The sequence below is a fragment of the Myodes glareolus genome, chromosome 15 (assembly GCF_982192425.1).
Source record: "Myodes glareolus chromosome 15, mMyoGla1.1, whole genome shotgun sequence".
NCBI lineage: Eukaryota > Metazoa > Chordata > Mammalia > Rodentia > Cricetidae > Myodes > Myodes glareolus.
Genome location: NC_142040.1, coordinates 28,034,549 through 28,058,642, shown reverse-complemented (window position 1 = coordinate 28,058,642; position 24,094 = coordinate 28,034,549). Strand labels below are relative to the sequence as shown.

General features: G+C 39.0%; 1 protein-coding gene across 6 annotated transcripts in view; it reads left to right on the top strand.

Annotated features, from left to right (window-relative positions):
- The window catches only part of Rad17 (RAD17 checkpoint clamp loader component), a 25,596-nt gene extending 1,606 nt beyond the window's left edge, over positions 1-23,990 (top strand). For all 6 annotated transcript variants that reach the window (XM_085676770.2, XM_048442883.2, XM_048442882.3 and 3 more), the window contains exons 3-17: positions 2,052-2,309; positions 3,489-3,572; positions 9,043-9,199; positions 10,711-10,847; positions 11,215-11,267; positions 11,395-11,520; positions 11,750-11,819; positions 13,364-13,475; positions 15,226-15,408; positions 16,824-16,909; positions 17,024-17,170; positions 18,657-18,806; positions 20,341-20,461; positions 21,939-21,996; positions 23,262-23,990. In XM_085676770.2, the coding sequence (XP_085532896.1) occupies positions 2,052-2,309; positions 3,489-3,572; positions 9,043-9,199; positions 10,711-10,847; positions 11,215-11,267; positions 11,395-11,520; positions 11,750-11,819; positions 13,364-13,475; positions 15,226-15,408; positions 16,824-16,909; positions 17,024-17,170; positions 18,657-18,806; positions 20,341-20,461; positions 21,939-21,996; positions 23,262-23,496 (1,977 nt within the window). In that variant the 3' untranslated portion in view covers positions 23,497-23,990. The remainder of the gene's footprint in view (positions 1-2,051; positions 2,310-3,488; positions 3,573-9,042; positions 9,200-10,710; positions 10,848-11,214; positions 11,268-11,394; positions 11,521-11,749; positions 11,820-13,363; positions 13,476-15,225; positions 15,409-16,823; positions 16,910-17,023; positions 17,171-18,656; positions 18,807-20,340; positions 20,462-21,938; positions 21,997-23,261) is intronic.
- Positions 23,991-24,094: the final 104 nt, after the last annotated feature.

The following is a 24,094-nucleotide window of genomic DNA, read 5'->3' as shown; positions in this document are numbered from 1 at the left end:
AAGAAAAGACAATGGCAAAAGGTTGTTTGTTCTCAGTGACCTAATCCTAGCAGAGTAGTGATGGTCCAATGTCTGTTGAGATTAGTGACCTAAAGTCTGGTAATAAGCAGTAAAAAACCAGAACCTTAATTCTGAATAGAAAATTAAAAAAAAAAATCTTTCAAAACAGAATTTCTCTGTGTAGACCTGGCTGTCTTGGAACTTACTCTGTAGATCAGGCTGCCTTTGTCTCCCGAGTTGCTGGGATTAAAGGCTCCGAGCCACTGTGCCCAGCTTTGAGAAAGCATTTGTAGCACCAGTAACACAGAGTGAGCACTCTTGAATAGAAGAGACAGTATGTGTGTGGTCATTTGTTAGCTTAACCATGGGTTCTATTTCTTAGAAGTCAAGAAGTTCAGTGTGTCGTTTTTCAACAAGATAAGAATTTAGGTGCAAGGGGTGTCCAGATGATATCTGCAAGGGAACTGGGAACCACTTCCCTATGGGTGGCTCCGACTTTTTTTTTTTTATTTCAAGTAAATTATGTAGCTTTGTTTTTCTTTTTTCATGGTAGATAGAAGTAAGAAATAAAACTACAAAATGTATAAAAAATACACAAATCAATATTTTTGTCAGTTTAGCATAAAACTGTTTTCATAAACTTTTAAATGCAGAAAAATGAAAAAAAATTATAGTAACATTGCCAGTCTTTTAGCACAGAAAAAAAATGAATCAACTGGTTGTGACCGCATTTTTTTTCTCCACAACTTTCTTTTTCTACTACTGATAATATTCCTAACCTGACCTAAGAGTGAAGTGTAAATTAGGATTGATAAAGTAGTTATCAGCCCACATTTCTTCCCAGAAGCCTTATTTGCACCCTAGTTTTGGGCTCTATCTCTGAGAGGAGCATTATCTAACAAAGAGTTCCCAACTGTAATTAAGTCCCCTCCACTGTTGGTATCAGGCTCCATCGTAGGGGTCAAGGCTAGAGCCAGTGGGAGAGTAGTGGGCAAGCATCCTACTGCTGAGCAACGCCCTGACCCAAGCAGAGTGTCCTTGAATCTGATTCCCCCTCAGTCAGGCAGGATATTTCAAAGCCAGGCGACAAATGAGATTTTTTTTTCTAGATTTATTATAGAGTAGAGCAGGCTATCCCAAACTTGCTGCCATCCTCTTGTTCTTGTCTCTTCGCTGCAGGGCTGAGAAGTTTGTGCTACCACACCCAGACATTTAAGAAAATTTCATTATCTGGAAAACTCCTTTAGTGCTGTTATTTTAGGTTGAAATTGCTCAATTCAGTATTTTTTCTTTGACAAGGTTTATGTAACAGCCCTGACTCTCCTGAAACCTGCTCTGTAGATTGGGCTAGCCTCAAATTCACAGAGATCCACCTGCCTCTGCCTCCCAAGTACTGGGATTAAAGTCATGTGTCACCACTGCTCAACTTTTACTTAAGGTATTAATGGAAGGAAACTTGGAGAGGTTAGCAGTTTCTGTAGACCAGAAAACATGGTCTGGAATGCTGATCTTTCCTAAAGTTTCTGTGAATAAGACAGCACCTTCCCTAGAAAGCCTGTCTCACTAAAGTGTCGACTGCTTCATTACAGCTGTAAGTACCAGGCACAGCATTATTAGAGCATTAGAATTTCTTATCTTTGTAAAGTCTTAAGACTAATCTGGCACTTAATACAGTTTCTCCCTAGCACTTAGGAGGCAGAGGCAGGCTGATCTCTGTGAGTTCGAGTCCAGCCTGGTCAAAAGATGAAGTCAGGATTGCCAGGGCTACACATTGAAACCCTGTCTTTAAAAAAAAAAAAAGGAAAGGAAAAGTTGAGGAAGTACTGAATGTACTTGGGAGGCTGAGACAGGAGCAGCTCTGATTCAAGGCTATCTTTGGCAACATAGTATGTTCTGGGTCAGCCTGAGCATGACCCTCTTTCAAAAAAATACTCATAGTAGATATATAATTTGTAGGACTTTGAAGGGTAATAGACATATTTCTAAAGTAGCTCAGTTACATAGGGAATAGGTATAAAACTTGTAGTAATTTTAGTTTTGTTTGTTTGCAGGTCACAGACTGGGTAGACCCATCATTTGATGGTTTTTCAGCGACTACTGCCGTCACTACTATCACTGCTTCATCTTTAGGTTTGAATAATTCAAGTCACAGAAGGAAAAAATCGCCCTCCACATTAGACAGTAACAGATTGCCGACTAGGAAAAGAGGAAAGCTGTTTTCTTTAGAACAGACCTATGGTGTAGAAACTTCAAAAGAGTATCTGTCTGATACTGAGCCGTGGGTGGATAAATATAAACCGGAAACTCAGGTATGCATTGGATATCATACAAACATGCCTATGTCATTTTAGGGTGGATGAACATGGATAACAAAGATGTTTTCAGAGTTTTCAGATGTTTTATTCATAAGAATCTTTTTGGCTTGCTATTGTGCCTCACACCTTTAATCCTGTGTTACCCAGGAGGCTAACAGACCTAGTGATTGCAATGCCAGCAAGTTGTAGGAAAGCCAGAGATATAAAGAGGGGCCCAGTCACAAAAAAGAAAGAAAAGGAAAGAAATTAGTAAAATAACGTGTGTGTGTGTATGTATATGTTAAAAGCCTATGATATGACTAAGTTGTTCTGTAGTTATACCTTCTTTTCTGTCTTTGACCCAGACTAGAATTTATAGATGTACCCTTCTTTCCCCTCCCCCTGCAGAATCTAAAGCTGGATTTTTTAAAAAGTTCCGTAATAACAGATGTACAAAAAATTGCCATATAGTATTATCAGCATGAGGATAGGGTTTTTCCATAAAAACATAAAAATTGAGGGTTTGGAGAGATGGGTCAGCAATTTAAAACACTGACTGCTCTTCCAGAGGACCCAGATTTTATTCCAGGTATCTACAACCATCTGTAACTTCAGTTCCAGGGGATTTAATGCTCTCTGAGGATACCAGACATAGTGCATTGATAAACACATGTGGGCAAAACACCCATACATATAAAATGAACAATATAAAAGAATGATCTGATAAAGCTGAGAAGGGTACAGGCAGGCACATGCTGGAAGGAGTGGACAGACTCCTGCAAGTTGTTGGCAACCTCCCCAAAACAAATAAATGTAAAGAATATATAAAAATTTAAGTATAATCAAGAGGCCCTATTTTATAGCAGCACCTTACTGTTTTTCAATTACTGTTTAATGAATTCATTTTTTATTTTATGTGTGAGTGTTTTGCCTGTATGTATGTGCACCACTTGTGTGCCTTGTGCCTATAGAGTTGGAGAGTATTGGATCCCCTGGAACTGGAGTTAAAGATGGCTGTGACTCACCATGTAATGACTGGGAATCAACCATGTCCTCTCAGCCAGTGCTTCTAATTGATGAGCTATCTCTTCAGCTCCTGTTTTGTACTTTTTGTTCACTAAAATGTTCATATTAAAAGGTGCTGGTAGGCTTAAAATGTTTTAAAATGTTTTTAACCTCAAATTTTTATCTTAGCATGAACTTGCTGTGCATAGAAAGAAAATTGAAGAGGTTGAAGCCTGGTTAAAAGCTGAAGTCTTAAAAATGAAGCCAAAACAGGTAATTAAGTAAGAAATGCATTTAAAATATTTAGCATCATGTGTTTTCTGACTTACAAGATGTTAATCTGTTTTTTTTTTTTTTTTCCTCTTTATTGAGACAATGTCTCACTACATAGTCCTGGCTGGCCAGGTTGGCCTCAAATTAACGGAAGTCTGCCTGCCTCTGTCCCTGGAATGCTGGGATTACAGATGTGCTCACTATGTAGCTCAGGCTTCTTTGGAACTGATTATACAACCTTGAGTTTATCCAAGTTCTGGGGTTATAAACATGAGCCGCCATGCCTGACAAGAAGATAATTTTTTATGATCACTCTGTTTATATGTCTTCATACTAACCTTCAACAGAAGCTTCCTGATTTGTTATTTCTAACCTCTGAAAGCCTCTTCGAGAGGCTGAGAGGTGGTTCAGTGGGTGAAGGTCCTTAGACAACTTAGACAACCTGAATTCATATAGTGAGTCAGTTGAGGTGATTGTGTTTTTAGCACATCTCATTATTTCACAGTAAAGCCCGCAGGCAATTTACATTGTAATGGTTTTTTTAAAAACCTAACTATAACTAAACCTGTTTAGTCCTCAATAATGTTAACTTGATGTTTTGTTTCGCTTCCTCATTCCACAATTATTCTTAGCTCTTCCATAAAAGGTACACTATTTTCTCTTCCTCTTTGTCTTCTGAAAGTTTGAGCTCATGTCTTCACAATGTACTCCACATTTCAGCCAAGTTTGTTAGTGCACACCTTTAATCCCAGAACTCGGGAGTCAGACTCAGGAGAATCTCTTGAGTTCAAGGTCAGGCTGTTCTCCACAGCACCTTCTTGGCCAATCCTACTACATAGTGAAACAACAACAGGCAGAGTCGTGGGGTGCACTGCTTTCATCCCAGCGCTCAGGAGGCAGAGGCAGTAGGATCTGTGAGTTCCAGGACAGCCAGGGCTGCACAGAGAAACCCTGCCTCAGGAAAGCAACAACAACAAAAACCCCGACAGAGAACCCTGACATTTCAGGCAGACTTTGAGATAGTACATAATACCTCACCTTAATCTTTTGTGTTATTACTTTGAGTGCTCTGGGCATCACTTTAGACTTTTACTCCTAATTTATTATATATACCATATTCTGCTTTTTAAAAATTCACTACAGTGCCCAAAGTTACCTATTCTGTTATCCTCAAAATGCCTTCTGCAGCTGGTCTGTTTGAGCTAGACCTGAAACAAGAACCAGGCATTGCATTTGATTGTTGTGTCTCTTTGGTCTTTGTTTCTCTTTCTTAATTTTTTAGTTTTTCTATAAGACATTGACTTAATTGAAGAGATCAGGCCTGTTGACACTAAAAGCCTCGTCTCTGAATTTGTGGATACTGACTTGTTTCCCCTGACTCTGTGTAACTTTTTTCCCACATTTGTATTTTCTGAATCTTTGTTTTGTCCCCTTTGATATGTGGTCTCGCTGTATTGCCCAGCTTATAGTTAAACTCCTGGGTTTAAATGTTCCCACTTTAGCCTCCTGAGTAACTGGGTTTATAGGATTAATTAGATTCAGATAGAACATTTCAGGATGACGCGTCTGTCATGTATGTTTTATATTATGATGTATCAGGAAGTGGATGGGTCTGCTTTCTTCTTTGCCATGGTAGGATCAATCATGGTCTTAATCAGCCAGACAGGTACTCTACCACAGAGCTACATCCTCAGACCTTTGTTATTACAGGAGCTGGGATTTTGTAGTTGGACATTTTTGTCAGACTTTCTTTGAACTGCCATCCCCAAAATAATGACATGGAGACTTATTATTAATTATGAAAGCTTGACCTTTGTTTAGGCTTGTCCCACTAGCTCTTATAACTTAAATTAACCCATTTCTATTAATTACATTTTGTAATGTGGCTCTTCTCTTCCATTCTGTATGGCCGACTCCCTCTGCGTCTCTCGTGTGCCTAGTTCCCCTAAGTTCCTCTCTCCCTGGAAGTCCTGCCTAACCTCTGCCTCCTAGCTATTGGCTGTTCAGCTTCTTTTTAAACCGATCACAGCAACACATCTGCCCTCAATATAAACAGATATCCCACAACAGGATTTCACTACATTCCCCAGGCTAGGTCTGAATTCCTGGGCTCATGAATCTCTACCTCAGATTCCTGAGTGCTGATACCACAGACATGAGCATAGCACCAAGCTCTCCTGTTATGTTTGAGATTTAGTTTGGTCACTAGAGTAGGGAAGAAAGAGTCTAACACATTCATTAAAGAGTACTTTTCTCTTTCAGCAGCCACATAATCTTTGGGGAGGTACTTTGGTAGCACAGTTCCCTGGTGAACTTTATCCTACATGTTTTAGAGTCCTTTCCTGAACTAGTGAAGGCTGTGAGATGTTTATTTTCAAAATATTCAGTTATTTCTACAATTAGCAGATAGCTTTCTATAAAAGACAGTTCCAACTCTGAAAATCAGGTTAAATTTAGAATTTTATCCTTTAATTTTTAAAAAAGATTTATTTTTCTTTTACATGTATAAGTGTTTTGCCTGATAGCCATAGAGGCCATAAGAGGGCATCAGTCCCCTTGAACTAGAGGTATAGATGATTGTGACCCATACCACATGGTTACAGGAAGTAGAACCCAGGTCTTCTTGAAGAGAATTCAGTGCTTTTAACCACTGAGCCATCTCTCCAGCCCAGTTTTTAAATAGACTTTTAAAAACAACATTGTAAGCTCATAGGAAACCTTAGAGATTTCTCTGTACCCTAATCCCATTAATATTCCACACCAAGTGGAGCATTTGTTAGGATTAATATTGATGAGCTTACATTGACTTGTCTTTAACAGACTATATCTGTTGCTTAAATTAGGGTTCCTTTTAATCTCCAATTTCAGAGTGAAAAAGTTGATGTTTTAGTTGTTTTGAAAGGAACAGATTCTCCTCGTTTTTGTGTGTGGTGCCATATATATATGGGCTTTATCCTAGAGGGCCCCTACCTGTTTTAAAGTTTGAGACATGATCTCACCTTGTAGCCCTTGCTTATCTGGGGCTCACTATATAGTTCAAACTGGCCTAAATGCTCACCAGTCCTTCCAACTCAGCCTATAACTGTTGGGATTATAGGTATGAGCTTCCACACCTGGCTGTGATATACCTCTTGTAGCAATGGTTTTTTAAATTTTTTTTTTTGTTTTGTTGTTGTTGTTTGGTTTTCGAGACAGAGTTTCTCTGTGTAGCCTTGGCTGTCCTGGAACTCACTCTGTAGATCAGACTGGCCTCGAACTCACAGAGTAACTTGGTAATTTCTAGATTTATTTTAGTCAAACTTAAATTACCTTTAAAAATTGCCATGGTCCTGGAGAAATCCTGCTTAGTGGTTGATTGCATGTGCTACTCTTTCAGAGGATCCAGGTTTGGTTCCCAGCACTCAAATCAAGCAGTTCACAAACTGCCTGTAACTCCAGCCCCAGGGGATCCAGTGCCCTCTTTTGGCCTTTGTGGGCACACATACATGTGACACATAAACACATATGCGTAGAAATAAAAATAATTTTGGAGAGGAAGTCTTGTTGTAAGCATTCCCAAGTTACTACTACTACTACTACTACTACTACTTATTATTATTATTATTATTATTATTATTATTATTTTGGAGTTAGCCAGTAACTAACTCTCTAGAGATAATGGGCCAGGCAGTGTTTAAATGAATACAATTTGTGTGTTGTTATTTCCGGGGCTAAGCTAGCTGTGCGGGAGCCATGCGGGATGAAAAGCAGGCCTGCCCGCAGCTCCTCCTTCTACATTTTGGGGGGCATGAGACAAGGTTTTTCTGTGTAGCCTTATCTGTCCTGGAACTCACTCTGTAGACAAGGCTAGCCTCAAACTCAGAGATCCTTCCTCTGCCTCATGAGTGCCGGAATTAAAGGTGGGTGCCATCACCATCTGGCTACATTTTAGTTTTTTATGGTATCTTTCATTCAAAATATGGTAAAGCAACCAGGCATGATGGCACAGGTCTTTAATTCCAGACCTTTCTGAGTTTGAGGCCAGCCAAGACTACATAGTGAGACCCTGTCTCAACCCCCCACCCCCCTCCAAAGAAAACATGTTAAAGCTGTGTACCACTAATCGATGGAGTAGTTGCTGTTCTGACTTGAGATTCTGCTGAGAACCTACCCTCTATCTCTCTTACTGGGAACAGAATTTTAGAATGTGGCTCTACTTAGTATTTTAGAATCTAGGCACCGCCTATATTTCATGAAAAAAACACACGTATCTCCTACACATGAGCTACCTTCTTATTTTAATAGATCTGTTTGTGATAGGAGCCAGGTGGTAGTGGCACACGCCTTTAGTCCCAGCACTTAGGAGGCAGAGGCAGGTGGAGCTCTGTGAGTTTGTGGCCAGTCTAGTCTACAAAGCAAGTTCCAGGACAGCTAGGTCTGTTACACAGAGAAATCCTGTCTCAAAAAGAAAAAAAAGAAGGAAGAAAAAAGTGTAATCTGTACTCAGTACTCATGGTGGTTGTGCTTTGTAAAGTTGCTAAGTTAGAAAATATCAAACTATTGTCTTATTGAAATACAGGAGTAGGGGCCTGGAGAGATGGCTCAGCGTTTAAGAGCACTGAAGAGCATTTCCAGAGTTCAATTCCCAGCAACTATATGGTGACTCACAACCATCCATAAGGAGATATGGTGCCCTCTTCTGGTCTGCACGCATACATGCAGAATACTGCATATATAATAGTAAAAGTAATGGTAATAATAATAAAAAAATACAAGGATAGATTTCTATAAGTCTCTAGTCAGAATTTCTGTAAGCTTTTTGTCAGACTGTCATTTCATTCTGCTTGTGTTTTAGATTTATGTACGAGGATGGAAATTAAACTAGAGTATTGTACAGATTCTAGTGAGCTTCACACTTAGCCCCAGCCTGTAGGTGCCAGGGGTCTAACTCAGGTCCTCATGCTGTGTAGCAACCATTTTCCTGACTGAACACTCTCCAGCCCCTGCAATTGAATTTTATAAGTTCAAATAACCTCTTAAGAATCCTGTGCCTTTTATAGAAAAAATTTAATTGTTTTAATTTAGTTACTAAGTTGTTTTTGAAAATATACAATATAGGACTTGAGGATTTTTCAGAAGAAAACAATTGTTTCATTTCATCTGTAATTTAGTTTTAAAATGTGTTTATATTATGTATTTAATAGACCTTTGTAGGAATAATAACTACTAAGAAAAAATTTTAAAATTGTGTCACATGGGGGCTCAGTGGTTAAGAGCATTGCTTGCTCTTCCAAAGGTCCTGAGTTCAATTCCTGGCAACCACATGGTGGCTCACAACCATCTGTAATGAGGTCTGGTCCCCTCTTCTGGCCTGCAGGCATACACGTAGACAGAATATTATATACATAATAAGTAAATAAATAAATATTTTTTAAAAAAATTGTGTCACATTCTAGTCATTGTTTTAATTAGTGTTTGTATTTGGTTTTAGGGTGGGTCTATTTTATTAATAACAGGTCCTCCAGGATGTGGGAAGACAACTACTCTAAAAATACTATCAAAGGAGCATGGGATCCAAGTACAAGAATGGGTTAATCCCGTTTTACCAGACTTCCAAAAAGATGATTACAAGGAGTTACTTAATTTAGGTAAGTTTTGCTGCAAAGGTGCTGGAGTTACAAAGAAAGCTTTACTTAGTGAAACTTTCAGGTCAGGTAGTAAGAGCGCATGTTTCTCCCATACTCATCAGTTTGAGGAGAAACTGAGAAAGGCTCTGATAGTAGAGCGGGGTTCTTAGAAAATTAAATTTAAACTCTTTTACAATAACAAGCTGATTTTTGTGGGTTTTTTTTGTTTTTTGCATTTATTTATTGACTGTATGTTTGTGTATGTAATGTGTATGCATATGTGTGTATGCACAAACGTGTCCATGCCATGGCTTTCATGCGGAAGTCAATTCTCTCCTTTGAGGGAGTCAGTTCTCTCCTTCCACTGTAGGTTCTGAGCCTGCTCAGTTTATGCTGTTTGAGACAATGTTTCATGTACCTTGTCTTGCCCTAAACGTGTGATCCTCCTGCTTCCACCTCCCATGTGCTAGGCTTATAGGCATGTGGCACCACACTAGATTAACAGGATCTCAGATTTTCATTATTTATGGAGTTCCACACTGTAAGGTCTTCTGTTTCAGTGTCAGTCAAGTCTTAGAACATACTAAAGGAACTTGTCTCTCAATAAAATAGCTTACACCCCAGCACTTAGGAGGAGACAGATCTCTTGTGAGTTCCAGACCAGCCTAGTCTAGATAGTTCAGGCCATCTAGAGCTGCACAGTGAGACCCTGTCTCAAAAGTAAAGCACTTCCCTTAAAAAAAAAAAAAAAATTGCTGGGCAGTGGTGGCACATCCTTTTTTTTTTTTTTTTTTTTTTTTTTTTTTTTTTTTTTTGAGACAGTTTCCCTGTAGTTTTGGTGCCGGTGCCGGTGCCTGTCCTGGAACTAGCTCTTGTAGACCAGGCTGGTCTCGAACTCACAAAGATCCTCCTACCTCTGCTGCCCAAGTGCTGGGATTAAAGGTGTGCACCACCACCACCCACCTGCACATACCTTTAATCCCAGCAATTGAGAGGTAGAAGCAGCCGTATCATTCGAGACCAACTCATCTACATAGTGAATTCCAGGACAGCCAGGGCTGTGTACATCGAGAGACCCTCTCTTATAAAACAAAACAAAACAAAGATAATAACAGTAGTGATATGATCTGAAGATAGCATTCCAACTCCTTTCCTTCCTTCCCTCTTCCATGATGGTTCTTGAGTCTTGGGAAGGGTGAGAGAGATGTTCTCCTGGGCTGGAGAGGTGGCTCAGCTGTAAGAGCACTGTCTGCTCTTTTAACTGCTGAGCCTCTTTCCAGCCCAACAGCCGTTTTTTAAGTCAGTTAATTTTGTGATACTTTCATTGGAATAGAAAAATTATTCTTGGCCATCATTCTAGTCTTTAGAAATGATATCTTATTTTAAATTTAAATTTAAACCATTTCAAATAATTGAAAGATAGTCTTCAGTACTGTAAGTTGTATCATTTAAATGAATTTAATGTGTACAATATTTGTATAATATTAATGTATGTGATTTGAAAATAAAGTAATAAATGTATTTCTTTTCAGATTCAAAAGTCTACATGGTTCCATACCAATCTCAGACAGCAGTCTTCAATGACTTTCTGTTAAGAGCCACCAAGTATAGCAAACTGCAGATGCTGGGAGATGATCTGACAACTGATAAGAAGATCATTCTGGTTGAAGTAAGGACAACTTTTACTGTGCTGCTAGAGCTCTTGTGTAAACAGTTGTGAGATACATTGGTAGCGGCTTTGTGATAGCCTGAAGGTTGTTTCAGTACAACCTTCTAAATCAACAGAATAGTGTAGGTTACAGTAGAGGAGCTATATTATAGCATAGCTTTCAACTGTGATGCCATCGGTATAGAAAAGCAAAGGAAATCTATGGAAAGTTAATTTCCTCGGTGACAATAAATGTCCTTTAATTTCTATGAAAACTGTGATCAAAGTACTTTGGATAAGTAATGTTTTTTTCTTGACAAATGAAAGTTTAAAAATAAATATGCAATGGAATATCACTGAGCTAATACTTGTCCCTTATGTTCAACAGGATTTACCTAACCAGTTTTATCGGGATTCTCATGCCTTACATGAAATTCTAAGGTGAGTGTCATTGGAAACCAGTGTTCCAAACTCCACATTAGAGGTGGGGTTGTAATTCAGTGATAGAGCGTTTGTCTGGCATGAACAGCTAAATTGCTTGAATTTCAAGCATCATGTTTTATTTTAGGAAATATGTGCAGATTGGTCGGTGTCCTCTTGTATTCATCATCTCTGACAGCGTCAGTGGAGATAACAATCAGCGGTTACTCTTTCCCAAAAAGATTCAAGAGGAGTGTTCTATTTCAAACATTAGGTAAGAAATTGTTCTTGTGCTTTGTTTTGTTTTTGTTTTTTTCGAGACAGTTTCCCTATGTAGTCATGACTGTCTTGGAAGTCACTCTGTAGACCAGGCTGTCCTAGAACTCAAGAGATCCATCTGCCTCTTCCTCCTGAATGCTAGGATTAAAGATGTGCGCCACCATTGTCCAGTTTAAACTATTTTTAAATTAATAATTTAAGCACCATCCTTTTTCTTTTTACAGTTTCAACCCAGTGGCACCAACAATTATGATGAAATTTCTTAATAGAATCATGACTGTAGAAGCTAGTAAGGTAAGTCTAAGTTAAAACTTATATTGTAGCTATGGAAAACACAACTTAGATGGAGAAATAGTTGAAGGATGACACTTCAGAGGACACTCTACTGCTATAGAAATATATGTCTTAGCATTCTCTGTTTCTTTCTGTGTGCATGCATGTGAAAAGTTGGAAACAGTTGGAGACTAGCTTCATGGTATATATAGTCTTTGCCTAGCTTGTGAAAGGCTATGGTTTCAATCCCCAAACCTGCCAAAATGCCAAAAGTTGTATATAGGACCATGACATTAATATAATTGTTCCTTATTGGAGAAAATACTTGTTTTGGTATTAATGACATTATTTAAAATGTTGCTACACTTTTATTTCTTTTGTGTTCATGTGAATTCATTTATGGAGAGGGAAAGTGTTCCCCAGGGCACATGTGGAGATCAGAGGACAACTGGCAGGAGTCGGCTCTTCTATCATGTGCGCTCTGGGGGATGGAACCCAGTGGGTCAGTCCCTCACCCACTGACCCGTCTTACCAGCCCTTCAATAAATAACGTTTCAATAATGACTTAAAAATCACCCCAGTGGTATTAGGTTAGAAATTAAACTTACTGAAAACAAATGCCATAAGTCTGCCTAGGTTAAAAATATTAACTCTGCCAAGCAGTGGTGGCATATTGCCGTTTATCCCAGCACTAGGAAGGGAGAGGCAGGAAGGTTTCATGAGTTTGAGGCCAGCCTGATCTACAAAATGAATTCCAGATCAGCCAGTACTGACAGTGAAACCCTGTCTCAAAAAGGCAAAACAAAAACCTCAAAACAAAAACCATTAACTCTGCATGTTTGCCTAGACTTAGAGATCTTGAATATATTTATAGATACAAGCACACAGAAAGTATGGAAAGATACTCACTAAATTCCTGTGACAAAGTTTGGTTTGGGAAGACAAACAACTTTCATAAAGAATTTCTGAGGGCTGGAAAGATGTCTCAATGCTTAAGAGCACTGGTTGCTTTTTCAGAGGACCTGGGTTCAGTTCCCATCACCTACATGAAAGTTCACAACTGTTTGTCACTCCAGTCTGGGGAGCAGATGTGGTGTTCTGACTGCTGAGGACACTAGGCACATACCACACATGCATACATACAGAAAAAACCTCACACACATAAAATGTAAAAAATAAAATAACCTTTGAAAAAAAATAATTTTTGAAACACCTTTGGTTAATAAAGAGAATGATGTGTAAATTTAAGGATTGTAGTATAATTCTATTTTTCTATGATAGTTTTAAAAGATCTGATGTCCGATAGACTATGGATAGTCAACATTGCTTTTACAGAAAGGCTCTCCCTAGGTAATCCATATGAGTTAGAATTTAGGATTCTTTTGCCTCCATTTCCACATGCTGGGACTATAGCCATGTTCTACCATATCTGTGCTGTGCAAGTTTTTAGACATTCAAATTTGAAAAAAGTCTAATTTGTATGTAAGTTCTCAAAATGGGCGTTAGTTTGCATGTATGTATTTATGTTTTAGCAAAACAGTTTAAATTGAATCTCTTCATTTTAGAATGGAGGAAGAGTTGTTGTTCCTGATAAAACGTCCCTGGAGTTGCTCTGTCAAGGGTGTTCTGGTGATATCCGAAGTGCAATAAATAGCCTGCAGTTTTCTTCTTCAAAGGGTAACTAACTAGAAGACACATTCATAGAACAATGACAGGTTACTTTCTCTTAAACAGTCAATGAAATAAATCGGATTCAACCTCTATGTAGTGCCTAGGGATCAGTTCCAGGGACTTCCCTATGGTGGGCAGGTATTCCACTGAGTTCTCTATTCTCATCCCAGACTAGATATGTAGTGGTCCCTCCTTATCTGTAGTTTAGTTGCCTGCCAGCAGAACTCTCTGAAAATTTTAATAAAATATTCTAGAAGTAGAATAAGTCATAACTTTTAAATTTTACATTATACTGACTACTGACAAGATCTTCTAGTGGTGCACGCCTTTAATCCCAGCACTCGGGAGGCAGAGGCAGGCAGATCTCTGAGTTTGAGGCCAGCCTGGTCTACAGAGTGAGTTCCAGGACAGACAGGGCTATGTAGAGAGACCCTGTGACAAAAAAGAAAAGAATTCTGCTGTCCATCCTGGGAAGCCAATCATCTCTGGCGTGTGTGTGTGTGTGTGTGTGTGTGTAGACCAGGACAACTTTCCAAGTTGGTTCTCACTTTGTAACGCTTAGCTAGGCAAATCCTACAGCATAGGTATTTTTAGATTTAATAGTTTTTTCCTAATTATGTGTATATGTCTCTGTGTGGATGGATATATTCACTTGCGTTTAGGACCTGTGGAATGCAGATCCCCTGCATGCTTACTATGGCATGTGCATGTGTTCATCACACTCACAGATACACATACAAATATTTTTAAAAATGCTTCCAGACAAACATGATTCATTTACATACAGGCTTGGTACTGTAGTTTTCTTATTTATTTATTTATTTTTGATGTGGTGTTTTGCCTATGTGAGGATGCCGGATGCCCCGAATCAGACTTACAGACAGTGTGACTGCCACATGGGTGCTGGGTCTTCTGGGAGAGCAGCCAGTTTTCTTAACCACTGAGCCATCTCTCCAGCCCATCTTAATTATTTGTAATGTGGCTCAGGAAAGTCTGGGCTGGGCAATTTGAATGATTACATCTTTTTGCTTTCATCTTCTTGCTTTTTACTTAGGGGTTGTGTTAAGGTTAAATTAAATAATACTTGATTATCATGGTGCTTTATATATATGAGGACCTCTATGCATGATTCATAGGCTTTCTTTTTTGTGTTTTTGTTTTGTTTTAAAGATTTATTATGTATAAAGTGTTCTGCCTGCACACCAGAAGAGGGCACCAGATCTCATTACAGATAGTTGTGAACCACCATGTTGTGGCTGGGAATTGAACTCATGACCTCTGGAAGAGCAGCCAGTGTTCTTAACCCCTGAGCCATCTCTATAGCCCTATTCATAGGGTTTTTTTTTCTATTTATTAAAAAATTTCTACCTCCTCCCATTTCCCTCCTACTCCCCCCCCTCACTCCCCTTCCCTCTCCAGTCCTAAGAGTAGTCAGGGTTCCCTGCCCTGTGGGAAGTCCAAGGTCCTCCCCCCTCCATCCAGGTCTAGGAAGGTGAGCATCCAAACAGACTAGGCTCCCACAAAGCCAGTCTATGCAGTAGAATCAAAACCCAGTGCCACTGTCCTTGGCTTCTCAGTCAGCCCTCATTGTCAGCTACATTCAGAGAGTATTGTACTTCATTACATTTACTTTTGAACTTCATTTTTTATTACATAGATTTATTTGGGTATGTGTATGTATGTATGTTGGTACATCATGTCATGGTGTGTGAATGGACATTATTTTTAAAATATCATTTGGATGTGTATTATTTAGGAGAGAACACTTTATGGTCAAAGAAAAAAAGAATGTCACTGAAATCGGATGCTGCCATATCAAAATCAAAGCAAAGAAAGAAATGTAATAGTGCTTTGGAAAATCAAGAGATCCAAGCTATTGGTGGAAAAGATGTTTCTCTCTTTCTCTTCAGAGCTTTGGGGAAAATTCTGTACTCTAAAAGTAAGAAACATTTCTGCATTTTTTTATTATATGTAGTACTCTCACTTCAGAAATAAGATACTATGTGTTTTGAAATGCCTTGTGTTTTGTTTCATTACTGGAGGAGCTAGGGTCCCTGCCAGATACTGCAGAGCCAGTGCTAAAATGTAACAGGAAAATGTTTCACCTATATGGAGCATTTCCCACAACTCTAAGTCATAGTCCTGTCTGTAGGTTCTAGTTTCCTGAGGACGCCAGTCCATCTAGAGCAGCAGTTCTCATCTGTGAGAGAGACCATCGCAAAACACAGATGTTTACATTATGATTCATAACTAGTAAAACTACAGATATGAAGTAACAATGAAATAATCTTATAGTTGGGGGTCACCACAACATGAGGAACTATACTGAAAGGTTGCAGTATTAAGAAGGGTGAGAGACCTTTAGTGGTAAAAGTTGGTAGTCCAAAGCAATTGTAATACTCAGCTCCAAATACTGGGTCCTGGACCAGGGGCTAAATAGCTTCAGGTTTCCTTGGCTTCTCTTCACTACCCTGCTGTCCTCATAACCGCAGGTGTCCATTGCTCTCATCTGTCTTCTGTATTATTTGTTCCATTTAGCCTTTCCTCCCCTACCCTCTCAAACTTTCCCTCCTTTCAGGAAAATCCCAGACTTCTGTTCTCTATATACTAAATACCAATAGGATTCTGAAGGGAGAGACCGATTCCAAAGTGGAAATGCCGTGTAAGGAAAGTCTGGTGAAAATACTCATTTGCCTCTTGGTCTTCTTTCCTTCCAACCTCAGTGCCCATTTTCACCTAATTTCTTTCTTGCACCATTTCTTCATTCCCAGTGTTCATTTCTAACCTCTGCATTGGGGCCTAGCTTTCCTGTTTCTGTAGGTAGAATAGCCTCTTCCTACACAGCAAATATAGCACTTTAGCCTTCCACACTGAGAGAAGGCAAAGAGAGAAAACAACCCGGAGTTGAAAGATGAAATGGGAAGTACTTTGAGACATGTCAGTTTTTAAGTTCAGAAAAACCATACCAGCTGGACTGTGATGGCATACACCTTTAATCCCAGCACTTGGGAGGTGGAGGCAGGTGGATCTCTGTGAGTTCGAGGCCAGCCTGGTTTACAGAACTAGTTCCAGGACAGCCAGGGCTACACAGAAAAACCCTGTCTGGAAAAACAAAAACAACAACAACAACAACAACAAAAATCCATAATTTAAATATCACAATTCTGAATTTTGCCCTTGTTAGTGATGGTAAAGTAGTTAAACTCGTTTGTTTTGATGTTTTGGTTTTTAATTTTTAACAACTTCCTTAGTGTTTTGAAATTAATGTACCTAAAGTATTGAAAATCAGGTCATGAAAGCGCTGTGATTGGAAAGATGACTTTAGCTTTAGTAACCTCAGAGGTTTTCTTACAGGAGCACCTTTAACAGAATCAGACTCACCTCGCTTGCCTGCCCACCTCTCAGAGCATGAACGGGACACCTTACTTGTTCAGCCCGAGGTAAGGACTTTTGTAACACTTGGGACTTGGCTTAATATGTGTTATCTATGTGCCTAAACGTCTGTTAATTGCATTTGCACCAAAATTTATATATTTTCTTGTCTCTTTTTATAGGAAATAGTAGAAATGTCACATATGCCAGGAGACTTTTTTAATTTATACCTTCACCAAAACTACATAGATTTCTTCGTGGAAGTAGATGATCTTGTGAGAGCCAGTGAGTTTCTGAGCTTTGCAGATGTCCTCGGTGGTGACTGGAATGTAAGATCATTTAACTTAAATATTTTTTGTGTGTTTTGTATTTCTTCAGGGAAAAAAATGAGTTTTATCTCTATTACATGTATGTTGGACTCACCTACTGTGCTAGATCTATCTAATTATTCAAGCCAGTGTTTATAATAAAATCTCAGGTTAATTGATTTTTTTTCTGATGATATGTAGCACTATTTTTTCTGATATTCTTTTCTAATTTTATTTATATTACTTATTTTATATCTATGAGCCTGTATATATATGTACACCAAGTAGGTGCTTGATGTCCATGGAGGTCAGAAGAAGACATTGAATCTCCTGGAACTGGAGATGATTGTGAACCACCATGTGGGTGTTAGGAACCAAACCTGAGTCCTCAACAAGAGCAACACATGCTCTTAACCACTGAACCATCTCTCCAGCCTCTGTTTTCTAATTTTAAAATTAACATATACTCAGACCATTTTTAAAAAGCTTATTTTTAATTATGTATAGATGTGTGCCTCATGTGTGTATGTGCACTAAGGCTGGAGTTACAGACAGCTCTGAACTGTGTGGGTCTGGGTGCTGGGAGCCAGACGCAGGTCCTCTGGAGGACAAGCAGCAAGTGTCGTCCTTAAGGAGTCAGCCACTGACAAAACAGATTTTGTTTTTTAAATAACTATAAAATGTGTATTAGCTGGAAGTGTGGCTCAGTGGTAAAGCATATGCTTAGGTGCACAAAGCCCCAGATTTGATCCTTCATACTAAAAACAGTCATCTGTTCATTTCTTTCTCATTAACTTGGGGGGAGTGGATATCAGAGGACAACTCTGTGGATTTGGTGCTCTCTTTCCACTTTTTTTTAGGTTCTTATTAAACCCATAATGTTATCACACTTAATAAAGTTGCTGTTAATTTAGTTACTATTAATTTAGCTTGGTACACACTTGTAATTCTGGTGCTCAGGAAGGTAAGGTGGGAGGTACCAAAGTTAAGACTAGCCTGGCTTACTTAGGAGACCTTGTCTTAAAAACCAACAAGACAAAAATAGTTTAGTAATATGCTATCATTTTCTTTTTTTTTTCTTTTTCTCCCCTTCCCCCCCAAAAAATAAACTGGGTGTCTCTGTGTAACTCTGGCTGTTTTGGAACTCGCTCTGTAGACCAGGCTGGCCTCGAACTCAGAGATAAGACTTCCTATGCCTCCCAAATGCTAGGATTAAAAGTGTGCACCATCACCTCTGGCTGTTATCATTATTTTCTAGTTGCCCCAAAAATGTTTCTCCTAACCCTACCAAAGCCTTTACCAACTCCACCAAAGTTTCTACTTAGTACATTTGTTTCCTCTGTTTCAGTTGAATTTGTCTTAAATAATTTTATAGCAATATTTCTAAGGCTTTGATGATATTGGAAAACAGATGCAAAGCCACTAAGTATACTGGGGTCTTAATTTGTGTCGGTACTACCAGCAGTAGAATTTCATGTGTTGTTTCACATCTTGTCTCACCTGCTAGACGCGCTCTTTACTCAGGGAATATAGTACATCTGTAGCTACGAGAGGTGTGATGCATTCCAATAAATCCCGGGGATTCGCTCATTGCCAAGGAGGAGGATCAAGCTTTCGACCCTTACATAAGCCTCAGTGGTTCCTAATACATAAAAAGGTAAAAAAAAAATAACATTTTAAAGCTATAATCTCAGCAGTGCTGGCTGAGGTGAGAGGATTGTGAATTCAAGTCCACCTGGGCTAACTACATAGTAAGACTCTATGTACTGTTAACTTCATTATGTATGCATTGTATTTCCAAGCCGAAGTTTGGTTTGTTTGGTTCAGTTTTTAGTTAAAGAGTCTTGTGTATCACTGGTTGTCCTGAACAACTCCCGACCCTTCTGTCCTGTGCTGCCTTGCTCAGTTTGTTTTCTTAGCAGCTACAGTGTGTCTCTGTGTGCATGCACGCCAACCACCTGATGGCTCACAGCCATCTGTAATCAGATATGGTGCCCTCTTCTGGCCTGCAGACATACATGCAGACAGAACATTGTATACATAATAAATATATCTTTATAAAAAAGTCTAAAATTGAATAAACCACAAAATTAAACCTTAGGATACAAATTTCAGTAAAGAGCAGGGCAGTGGTGGCGCACAACTTTAATCCCAGCACTTGGGAGGCAGAGGCAGGCAGATCTCTGTGACTTTGAGGTCAGCCTGGTCTACAGAATGAGTTCCAGGACAGGCTTCATAGCTACTGAGAAACCTTGTCTTGATAAACAAAGCAAAAACAAATTTCTTTCAGTAAAGAGCAGTGAATTTGAGGTTTGTTGCACTTCCCCACGATTACACTAGTTACAGTAATTACAGTAATGCACAGTCACACATTACTTGGTACAGAGACGCAACCTGAGAACCTTACTGAGTTTTACCATTGTGTAACCAGCATCGGTGTTCTCATCAGACAAACCAAATTGTATATATAGGTCAAACATTGAGCAAGGACTGTTCCTTCCATGAAAACATCTGGTAAATGCACATGTGTGAGGCTGCTGCGGGGTAATAGGATATTGTTAGGTAATGCTAGGACAATTATAAACTGCTACTTACATAACTTTAAAATTGTGTGTCTGTGTGTTGGGGAGAAGATCATAGAGATCAAAAGATAACAACTTTAAAGATTCAAGGGATTTTCAGTTCAGGTCTCGGGCTTGGCAACACCTTTATATCTCTCCAGCCTCAGATAAATTCTTTAAAGTATGTTTATATACTCAGAGAGGAATCCTATTTGGAGACCAACCTGGTTGCATGAAAAAAAAGTATCTTTATGGTACATAAACTTAGTCTTTGTGGCATAATAAACTTTATCTATGAATTCATAACCACTTTTGTTTGATTTGGTTTTGAATTTTTTTATTAAACTTTATTATTGATAAACTTACTAATAAAAATATCACACACCAAAATTAACCAGACCCAAAGTATTAATGAACTTATATACAGTTAGAATTGGCATTTGTTTGAAACAGGATTTCACTGTGTAGCTCTGACTGGCCTGGAATTTGCTATGAAGATGAAGGTAGTCTCAAATTCACAGAAATCTGCATGCCTCTGCCTCTTGAGTGCTGAGATTAAAGTAATCACCATGCCACATGTATAACCATCTTAAAATTTTATTTTCCTTTCATTGTCTTTCTCCCATACAGTATCGAGAAAACTGCCTGGCAGCAAAGGCACTCTTCTTTGACTTCTGCCTACCAGCTTTGTGTCTTCAGACTCAGCTCTTGCCGTATCTTGCTCTGCTGACCATTCCAATGCGAAATAAAGGTAACGTGTTTCTTTCCTATAGAGTACTTGTTACCTATAAGTTGCAGCATCCACACCGACAATGCTTTAGTCTATAATAGGGGCTGACATCTGGTTTTCTTTCCTTCTTAATTTTTGTCTGAACTATACTACCAGGAATAGCTTTGATTCTTTTTCATTTGTTTTCGTTTTTTGGTATCTATTGATGAAGACTCTGGGATCTTAACTTCTTCAGTTGTAGCTCCTCACTATCATTTATTTTGATCTCAGATTGTTCACAGTTGACTAGTTGATGCTGTTTTAAGCTGTGGTTTTATTTCTTTTTATTACCATTTTTTGATTATGTGCGTGTGTCTGTGTGTGGGTATGTGCACATGGATGCAAATGCAGTCAGAGGGCAGAAAGGATGTTGGGGCTACAGGTGGTTGTGAGTTGCCTGATGTTGGGAACCCAGTTTGGGTCCTCTGCTGTAAACATGCGTAACAGCTGAGCCATCTTTCTGGAAACCCAGTGTCATTTCTAAGCTTTGTCTATAAAACAAAGCTAGACAAATTTGTGTGTGTAACGTAAGTCCATAATAGAACATCTAGTTTCTACCTAGCCCTACAGTGTTTAATCTAACCTTTTCCTTTTCCATATCTGTATTTCTGTTTGTCATGATTGTTACTGTTTTGTAGGGCTGGAGGCCAGACTTGATTTCCTTTGATCACAAATACTTGGAATCAAATTTAGGGCCTTCCTTGTGCAAGCAAGCTAAATGAATGCTGTATCACTAAAATATATTCCAGATATACCTCCCCCTGTGAATAATGAAATTGTCTACCATTTTTCTAGATAATTTTTTTTGTGTGATCATTATACACATATGTACTTTTTATGTATGTGTCGGTGTGTGCATGTGCACATAGAAGTCAGAAGACAACCTCAGGTATTGTTCCTCAGCTACTATCCACTGGTTTTTTTCTTCCTCCTTCCTTCCTTTCTTTTTTTTTTTTTTTTTTTAAATTCGAGACAGGGTTCATTGTGTAATCCTGGCTGTCTTGGAACTCACTCTGTAGATCAGCCTGGCCTTGAACTCATGGAGATCTGTCTGCATCTGTCTCCCAAGTGCTGGAATTAAAGGCATGTACCACCACAATCTGACCAAAATTTTTTTTTAATTGACAAATTTAAACTATATATTTATGGTATATATGACATTTTTATGTGTGTGTGTGTGTGTGTGTGTGTGTGTGTGTGTGTGTGTATAGGATATATATACCTTATAGGATAGCTAAGCCAATTTTTTTGCTTTTTTTTGTTTTTGTTTTTCAAAACAGGTTTCTCTGTGTAGCCCAGACTGTCCTGAAACTAGTTCTGTAGACCAGGCTGGCCTCAAATTCACAGAGATCCGCCTGTCTCTGCCTCCCGAATGCTGGCATTAAAGATATGTGCCATCAGTTGGCAAAAGTAATTTTTGAATGATGGTATTTAAAACTTTATTAAAATTTTTTTTCAGCTCAGATTTCTTTTATCCAAGATATTGGAAGACTTCCTTTGAAACGAAACTTTGGAAGGTAAGCTGATCATCTTAATTCCTAAAGAATTCTTTCTGAAATGTCCACTGAGTGTATTTGCATACAGTCAGTAAATGTGGTCCATTAAATACAGAACAGCTGGAGGCTTGGTGGCACACACGTTTAATTCCAGAACTCAGAAAATGTCGGCAGGTGGATTTCTGTTAGCTCAAGCCAGCCTGGTCTACATAGCCACAGCTTTGAAGATAGATCCTGACTCTGATTAAATAATTAATTAATTAAATATTTTAAAAAAGAGCTCTGGCTAGAGAGATGAGGGTTCCCTGGTTGAGAGTACAGACTGTTCCTCCAGGACTTGAGTTTGTTTCCCAGCACCCACGCTGGGCAGCTTTTAACTGCCTGTAACTGTGGCGACGGTATCTGACTTCCTATAAACATAAAAGTGAATAATTTAAAGCATCTTTTTCCAATTTCTAGCAGATAACTATAGGAATAAAAGTAATATAAAAAGAAGGTATTGGGGGCTGAAGAAGATGACTCAGCGGTTAACAGCATTGCCTGCTCTTCCAAAGGTCCTGAGTTCAACTCCCAGCAACCACATGGTGGCTCACAACCATCTGTAATGCGGTCTGGTGCCCTCTTCTGGCCTGCAGACAGAATATTGTCTACATAATAAATAGATAGATAGATAGATAGATAGATAGATAGATAGATAGATAGGATAGATAGATAGAAGGTATTACAGCTTTGGTGTCTTGAGGTGGGGAGGATCTCACTATGTAGCTGAGGCTCGACTCAGGACTTCTCATTCTCTTGTCGTAGCCTCCCAAGTGCTAGTATTACAGGCTGTACCACCATCCCTGACTGAAGTTTTAGTGTTGTGGGTTTTTTTGGTTTGTTTTTGTTTTTTGGAAACAGGGTTTCTTTTTGTGGCTTTGTCTAGCCTGGAACTCAGAGATCCAGTGCCTGCTTTGCCTCCTGAGTTCTCGGATTAAAAGGTGTGAGCACCATGTCCAGCTTTAGTTTCTATTTTTAAAATTATAAATTAATTATAAATTAAATAATATAAAATGCAGTCCTATTCATGTTTCCTGAGATTTCTGTTTTCTGCTCATTTTTAATGTATATATAAACATTAGTGCATAGGAACTATGCTGGAGACATTAACCCTCTTGTAGGCAGTAGGGTTTATTCACAGTTACTCATTCGCCTTGAATTTTGTGTAAGTGAAAAGACCTCTTAGGCTGCAATTGAAAGGAATCTGTGTTTGGTAACTACTGCCGTCTGCCCTGTGAATCCGACAGGTTGAAAATGGAAGCCCTGACCGAGCGAGAGCTCATAGAACCTGACAGTGAGGATGAGCTCCAGCGTACTGGAGGGCAGCCTGCTGACCCAGAGCCCTGGTCTCTCCCCCTGAGTCAGAACAGCGGGAGTGACCTGCCTGCTAGCCAGCCGCAGCCCTTTTCCTCCAGAGTGGACATGGAGGAGGAAGAGGAGGAAGACATCATAATAGAGGACTATGACAGTGATGGGACATAGAAAACACCTGTTAATCAAAGTGCTACTGGAGAGACTTGTTTTCACTCACTCAGGACTACAGAAATTGGTACTTGGACAGCATTAACACACTTCTGGTGAATGGCAAGCAATTTGCTAATTGCTCAGTTCTCAGAGTTTCTTCTAAGCCACTGACCTCAGTCATCCTGAAGTAAAGCAGGGCTCAAGCACGAAGTCTTTAGTATTTATTTAGTCTTGTGAAAGGATTAGGGAGGAGCGGTCACAGTGTGAAGTATGGTTCTCAATGTCCTGCTTAAATATCAGAAAATGTGAAGGAGTAATCCAGAATATAGACTTTATGGGGTGTTGTAAATTGATTTGTAAAACAATTTATGAGTATAAATAAACTTTGTGCCTTATTTACAGTTTGCATCTAGCTTCTCAGATACCGTTTGGTATGTTGTACAGTGGAATATTTTAGATACTTCTGGAAAATATTTACATAATTTATATAAGAATTAAAATGTTGGCTTTCATCTTGTTTTTCTTATCTTTTAACATTGCCTACCATGCATTGTCTCCTTCAGTCCAGGAGAAAGTAGAACAAATGTTCTAAAGATGGACGGGGCAGGTAGCGCCT